Source organism: Nelumbo nucifera, chromosome 5 (assembly GCF_055504915.1).
Source record: "Nelumbo nucifera cultivar China Antique chromosome 5, China Antique-T2T, whole genome shotgun sequence".
NCBI classification, from domain to species: domain Eukaryota; kingdom Viridiplantae; phylum Streptophyta; class Magnoliopsida; order Proteales; family Nelumbonaceae; genus Nelumbo; species Nelumbo nucifera.
In genome coordinates, this window is record NC_142653.1 from 42,905,886 (window position 1) to 42,913,847 (window position 7,962).

The 7,962-nt window shown below is 36.4% G+C and overlaps 1 protein-coding gene across 1 annotated transcript; it reads right to left on the reverse strand.

Annotated features, from left to right (window-relative positions):
* Window positions 1-275: 275 nt before the first annotated feature.
* Window positions 276-7,676, reverse strand: LOC104587036 (uncharacterized). The gene is made up of 11 exons (XM_010244468.3): window positions 7,380-7,676; window positions 7,129-7,209; window positions 6,141-6,236; window positions 5,904-5,987; window positions 5,708-5,777; window positions 4,028-4,110; window positions 1,905-1,984; window positions 1,715-1,813; window positions 1,490-1,598; window positions 617-706; window positions 276-511 (listed from the first exon to the last, which is right to left on the reverse strand). The coding sequence occupies exons 1-11, from the start codon at window positions 7,605-7,607 to the stop codon at window positions 473-475; spliced, it is 1,059 nt and encodes a 352-aa protein (XP_010242770.1). The 5' UTR covers window positions 7,608-7,676; the 3' UTR covers window positions 276-472.
* Between the last annotated feature and the right edge of the window lie 286 nt (window positions 7,677-7,962).

The following is a 7,962-nucleotide window of genomic DNA, read 5'->3' on the forward strand; positions in this document are numbered from 1 at the left end:
AGGTCGATTTTTAAAACATTGGTTTTAATTTATCAAAGTCTCAACCTTTTCCGGTACACGTCTTCCAGCATCATGAATGTTTTAATTCTTTTCTGACGAGTACACAGATAGAGGCCCTAGTGGTGGAAAGGAGGTTTGATTCCTTACAGGGAGTGATCACTGAAACCGCATACAAGGTCGGCTCTAAGCTATTCCCACCTAATACCACTCGAGGTATGGTGAGATGAGATTGGTTCATCATTTGCATAAAGTAGTACAATAATAGGGCCAAATAATTTACTGCGAAAATCACCTTTTATTCATCTCAGATTGGTCAACAAAATTTAGAACACTCAAAGACTCGCATAAGAACTTAGCGCACAAGAGATTAAAAAATCTCTGGAAGAAAGGGGACAAAATCTTCCGAGCCTGAAAATATTCTCTTCTCTCCAATGCAAGTGTAGAACCACGAAGAAAAATTCTCCAAGCTAAGTCAGAGAAAAAATCTCCTCCGACTTGTATCCATCTCCGGCTAAAGTTGACAAGAAGCCATGCGTAGGTAGTGAGTATATGGTCAAAAAAATATTGTATGATGTAATTAATTTTACCAAGTTTTGGAAAGGAATTAATATATTACCTTGTGAACCCACTCGTATTCGCCACCCTTGGTGTCAAATGTTCCATGCTGCAGACTAATCAATTTCAGCGTGAAGCGAGGGCCACACTCCTGCATTTGTTTATATTTTTATGGGGTGGGGAGATGGTTGTAAGGTCACTGAACTATAATTATTGGCTGCTAACAGAAAATAATGTTATCCCTGATCTACAGCCCATTATCTTCCTCATCAAGCTGACTCAGAAAATGGTAGACTTTGAAGCAAAAATAAGGTAATATAAATTGTTAAATAAAATAAACAGATTTGAGGCAACCCAAGCAGCCTTAGGTCATACTTAAATGGTCACTGAAAGTTCGCGGCACTGATGATCATATATGAAGGAACCTTGTTTCCTTTGCCATTTGCTGATATATTTGGCAAGAAACAAGTCAATCTTGGAAGATAAATAATGTCTACTTGATCATGTCATTGATAAGACTTTGCTTAAACTTTTAGTTGTCCACAATGTTGCATGTACTCATACAAGACAGAGTCTGACATGGGTTCTTTTTTTTTTTTGGATAAATAGTCTGACATGGGTTCTTGAGGACACTTCTATGTAACATTTCCATTTTATCTCCTACCTTATTTGACATAGACAAACAGTTAATGTACAGGATGAATAGCTTTTTTTGTCTGGTTAGTACAAAAAGACAAGTGTACTTAGTAACAAAGATCATGTTTTAGACCTTTTTTTTAATCAGCCTGTTTTAGACCCTTTTTTATTGGGGCAGTAACCTTTGCAATTTATCTTCATTCATTCTTTCTTCTTTTTTTTTTGATAAATCTTCATTCATTCTTTTAACTACTTATCCAAAAAAAATAATAAAGTAAAAGATCAGTCAATGTGAAACCTGAAGACGTGCAATCACTTTCTCTTGAGGTATTTTCTCATCTTTGGCATCCTTGAACTTTTTATCATCTGAATTGCTCTGTTTTATTTCTTTTGTCTCAAAGATATACCTAGTTACACAAAAGAAAGATTTGTCGTCACCATATTGTAAATATATCTAATTGCAAAAGCCTCCTGCAAGAACAGTCAAACTCCTTATGTTTGTAAACAGCAAATAGAGACATACCTATGGTGGCGAAAGAATATAAAGTCTCGCTGATTGTGAAAGGTTACAACTCGCCGACCACGGAAATTTGGGTCTTGAGGGAAAAGTGATTGTATAAACCTAATAATTTAAATCATTCAAAAACAAAAGTGGCTAGAAAATAGAAGCCATACTTCAAATGAAACTACATTTCAGGCAATCATATCTTCACCTGCCAATACGATGACCCAGGCGTGTTGTAAAGTTTGTCAATACTAGTTCAGGCTTATGACTTGTTGGATTACCATGGTTCTGCAAGCATATAAATATTCCAACAATTAGTTTCAACCCATTGCAACCCCAGGAACTCATACTTGAAATAGTAAGCCAAGAATGGAAGTTGCTTGTCAACATCTAGAAAGTTCATCCTCTGTCATATATCTTGCTTATTACTTAGTTGAAACTAACATCCATTGGGAATTAAGAAGTATGACCCATTCACTATCCTGGAAAAATGAGAAAACCACACTTGCAATTTTAGAATAGCGAATTGTGGGCATCCTGTTCAGGCCTTCAAAATCCTTAACATCCTTTTCATGTCATACCATAAGGAGTATCTTCCATGTTCTTTCTTTGAAAAGAAAAAAACTTCATTTCTACTGACTTTGCTCAGAACCTTATCACTAGTTCATGGAACAAGTCTGATGAATTAACCATTTGTTTTAGGAGTATTGTATGGATAATTAAAATGATACTCCCTACTAGTTAATTGTGTTCAATGCAAATCCAGGGGGTTCGTGAGGATTAACCATTTGCGAATCCAGGGGGTTCGCCTGCATTTTTTTTATGAGCTAACCATTATGCTTCACCTAGGTGTGTGCCTTTTTTGTCATTGTGAATCCAAGGATTTCAACACAAGTTCCATAATGCAGGAGAAGGCAAACCATTAATTTTCTGTAGGAGTTCAAAGGAATGAAGATTGTCCACCCTCCACCCTTTCGAATATAGGGATCCTAGGCTGTATTTTGTTTTTTCCCAGGGAGAATGCTTCTCTCTATGCTCCTTTTGCACACTGACAGGCTTGTAAGCCCCTTCCATCTTCAACTTCATTAAAAAACGGGATAAAATGGATGCAATTTTGAAAAGGTCCAACTGCAAGTCATTCTAATAGAAGAGTGATAGATAATCAAGATTTGAGCCATTGGACAGATCCAGAGGAAGGAAGACTAAAATTAATTTGATGGCTGCTGCCTAGAGAACCCTGAACAATCTGGAATTGGTAGAATCTTCAGAGAACATAGTTGTAGCATGCTATTAAGTTTTCCTGGACCTGTAGGAGAACTGGAGAAGGCAAGTCACTAGGGTCTGAACAGTTACCTCTCCCAAAAGGTCTTAAATTTGCCATGCTGGGGGATGTAGGGATTTGTTTGTCAAGGGCATATGCCAAGTAGTGATAGGTTGACTTACAACAAGAGATTAGGGGTGCAAGTTGAGCCGGGCTCACATAAACTCAACCTGAAAAAACTGGGGTGGATTGAAGGTTAGTTTAGGGTTAGGGTTGAAAAATATGTACCAGCCTTAACTTTGGGTTGGGTTAGGGCTAAGGCCTTGGGCAACCTAACCTGACATGTCTTCATATTTGTATATAAATATCACATAAATTTGCATGTATGCATGTATATGTATCAATAATTTTAATTTTAAAGGTAAAAACTTTATAGTATAATATAAGTATGGAACTCCAAAAGCATCATAACTTTGTCCCTGTATATAGTTAACCTTAATTAACCAATCCTAAGATAAAGAAAGTTAAGAAGTGAGAATGCCTTTTGGGCAAAACAAAGTGAAGAAATTGGGTTAGCCCAACCAAAGTCATCAGCTGGAGGTTCAACAACTAAGGTTGGGTTAGGATTGGCCTTGACCCGACCTAACCCTGCCTAACTTGCACCCCAATGGAGGAAGCCCCGTGGCCTTTGAGATTCAGGTTGAGAGAAGCACAAAATCTAGCGGTCAACCTGAATTGCTATTTAAGATGGGTAACTAGACCTGCAATTGATATAACAGATTCTTCAGCTAGAAGTGGTGTGGACAGAGTATAACGTCTTGGAGTTTTAGAAGCGGAGACAGAATAGTAATAAGTTTTTGTTTTTTGTCTTTTGTCTTTTACGTATGACAGCTTTAAGCTGTAAGATTTTTTTTTTTTTTTTGTATTCAGATTTCACTTCGAAATCCTTGAAATGTTGGGCACCATCTTTTCCACAATTTTAATAAAAGTTTATCATTATTGATAAAAAAATTATCAAAAGAAAAGTACAGAAGTGCATGCCTGTGAGACCATGCATGTCCATGAAATACCTTGATATCTTTGCGCAAAACTAGATTCGAGAGCTTGAAATGTGCAGTTGGTCCATCAGGTAGAGTAATGATCAGGAGAGCATCTACAGTATAAAGGAGGCTTCAAATATCAGTAACCAAAAGGAAGATATTATTAACACAAAACATGAAAAATAGAAACAGATTTCACAGAAATATACATAGTTGCATAGAAATGGATAACTATGGATCACTAATACAAATTTTATAGGAGAATAGATCATGACATCAATCATTCATTTGGGTGTATATTAGTTTAATACACTAAATCCTTGTGATGGGTTTTGGGTTCACATATAAAAATTCATCTTAATAAGTTCAAGATATGACATATCAAGACACAACCATAAAATAACAATTGAACAAACTGAGGACATATTCAAAGCATCTTTGATGGGAGCCTCCTCTTCTAGGAAACCAAAGGTGGAAAAGATTTGGAAGTACTAGAAAGGGGATGGGAAAAGCTGAACTTTGATGGGAGAAGTAATGGGGAATCCTGGTCCTTCTGGAATAGGGGGAGTAATAAGAGATGGGAATTGTGTCCTACTTGCAATGTACTCAGGCCCAATTGGAGGAGACTCCATGAAGCAGAACTCAAGGCAGCAATGTATGGGGTGCAAAAGGCAAAGGAACTGAAAATTGATAAACTGGTTATAGAAGGAGACTTTAAAGTGATTATAAGCTGGCTATCAAGAAGGATTGCAGCAAACTGGAACTACAGAAATGAAATAAGAGGTTTTGACTGGCATTCTAGAGAGAAGCAATTGGTAATACAGTGGGCATAAAGATCAGCCAACAGCTTGGCTAATGGCTTAGCAAAACAAGGGGCCACTACCATAGTTGTCAAGGCAACGCCTAGGCGACAAGGCGCCCTTTGAGGCTCGCCTCGCCTAATCGCCTAACAGTTTTCTACTTCCTACTATAAAATACGTTTTTATACATTCTTTTTTGAGATTATAATTATAAAATAGACATTATTAAACTAAAATAATCATTTTGTGTGTTTATATACTAATTTCCTTTTATTATTTTCTTATTCATTAGGGTTTAATCAACACAAATATTGCTAAATGCTGTATTGAACCCTCAAAGACTTAAAAACCTGAACCAATAAGTAAGGGAACTAAAAATTTTATCTAATCAGCACATTTTCCTTTTCCATATATTCTTCTTCTACTACTACTACTGCCAATACTTTTTATTTTCTTCTTTTCCTATAACAAAAATAAGGGTTCAGCCCCTATATTTTTTTTAATATGAAATTTATACTTTTCTTATGAAAATCATGAATAATTATTAAAGAAATATGGTTATGGTACCTAGGGAACTACCCTAGGATCTATGTTTTTAACATAAAAAATCCATCGCCTAGGCGACTAGGCGCCCCCCAGTCGCCTAGCCTCACCTTGGCGCCTTGAAAACTATGGCCACTAGGCAAGATATGTTTTGGGCTCAGCTGTAGTAAAGCAAGTAATGGGGTGAGATAGCAGGGGCTATGCTCATGTTTCTTCTATGACTTGTATTCCTGCAACTCCTTGTTGTACTTTATATTTCTAATTAATTAAGCTTGATTTCTGTTACTGGTCATCATAAAAATTAAAAAAAGAAAAAAAAAACATATTCAAAGCATCTTTGGGGATATAGGCAAACACTAACTGATACCTGGTTCTCTACGATTAGTGTGGACAACTATGATTGAAGTGAAGTCCTTGCTTTTTGCATATTCCACAATCTGTGTCACACAAGAAACATACACACAAATTATAAAAAAAATGCCTTCTATAGAACATTGTACCCAGTGACCCAGATTATTAAGTAATACAATATTACAACATGCTACACTTCAAAGACACAGCACCTTTTTCAAGTCATAGGTCCCTCTCTTATAATAGTGGGCATTTGGAATGATTGAAAGCAGCTCTGAGATAAAAGCAGGCCCTCTCTGTGAATTAAGTAAAATATGCAATAAATCAGCAACTGTTCAAAAAATAGACTTTGCAAATGATATAATAATACCTTTGAAATTTTAGAAATCTATGAAAGTACAGTAGCTTCCATGCTATGTACAATCAATAAAGAGGGATGAGGAATATACAGTAGAGTTAAAACGACATGTGGTGATCAATATCTTTGGAGTGCATTCCCTTTTAAGAATTGAACTAAATTCATCTGCATCATTTCCGGCAAACAGCTGCATATAAATCATGGTTAACATGTTAAAGAGCAATGAATATACAACATAATAAAGAAACAAGAAACAGATATTTTCAGAAAAGAAACAATATGACCCTCAGTACAAGTTTGCCTCCATAATAAATAAAATTCAAACGACAAACAACTTTTTTTCTTGATAAATAACAACAACAAACAACTATTATGAAGCATGAGAAGCTAATTTATACCAATCAAAAAAGAAATGGTTCATTATCGTACAAATAAGAAGCAACTCACTCCTCACTAGACTCAACAAATTTCAATAAACGATATCATTTAGGTACTTATCAAAAAAATGATATCAGTTAGGTAATATTTCCTTGTAGCTCAACAGCTTTGGGCTGTATGAGTTTACAAAATTCCTCTATTCTCTAGTAAGTCGCTTTTCTCAGATTTCTACCTTTCTATCATATTATCATCCTATACCATTTCAGAGACTTGTGGTCATAGGCAGTTAGTTTAGCAATTGTTTAACTATTAACGGAGATGGGGACCAAATTGTTGACGCTTAATCTTTAGTTTTTTAATGTCGATAAAAGTTTTCAATTTTTCCCATAAAAATGTTATCTACAAACCACTTCCAGCAATTATTCTTCTTTTTCTCTAATACTGAGTGCTGATGCTTGTATTCTAGTTACAGATGCCTACCATTAACTCCTCGGAGTGAACTAATTGTTTGCAAACGTAAACAAAGTAATAGAGCACTATCGTCTGTGACAGAAAAAAAAAAAAAAAAAGAAAGAAAATAATAGTTGTACATGACCGTTTAGTTCATTGCAATAAATCTTCCGATTATCTCTGCATTCAAGTGATCCATCTATTCTTCCTTTTAGTCCAAGGAAAAACAAGAAACAACAGAGAATTCAAACCTCTTCGTCATCGGGCTTGCAGACTGTCTCGTCGAACTCTCTGGTGTTCTCAATCGTACGAGGGATCTTCTTTGGCGGAGGCTGTATAAAAGATTAAAACAAAACATGTATTAAAAATTTCACCTTCAATCATCTAAATATCAAAATCCTAAACCCTAAACACCAGCAGGGCATATTATTTTACTCTTCTCTTCATGGTTCAAAGAAAGTTGGAGTTTGAAGAAGAAAAGGCGAAGGGATACGAAAAATACCTCCTCGCCAAGTTCGAGAGCTCTTTTTTCTGCAGCATCACGAGCCTTAAGCTTTTTTCGCTTCTCGAGCTTCTTCTCGTGCTTGAGCTTGGCATGAACAGCAGATCTCTTCTCTTTGTTCTTTATCAGCGATGGAAGCATCTGCCTCTTCTTCTGCTGCTGCTGCTCTTCTTCTCCTTCTCCGACTCCAACAACATCGCTTTCTCCCTTCTTCCTCTTCCCACCCATCGTTCTCTGCCTTTTCCTTCTCACAAGTCACAACAATGCAGAAAGAGAAAACAGTCATACTCAAGGTTGCCTCTTCCCACCCTTTTTCACTCCGGGTCCAGGTGAGCGATTCGACCGCCCGGGTCGAACGGGGTCGACCCGTGATGTCATAATTAAAAATATTAAAAACTAATTTTTTATCACTAAAAGCAAAATATATATCATTATAAAATATTTATCTACAGTAGCAAAGTCCAAAAGAAAACGAGAAGGAAAAACCTCCCGACATGCATTGTAAGGGTTCTATTTGCAAGTATGGGCAGACATCATAAGTAGAGGTGTAAAGTGCGACGTATCGGGCCGGCATGGCACGGCC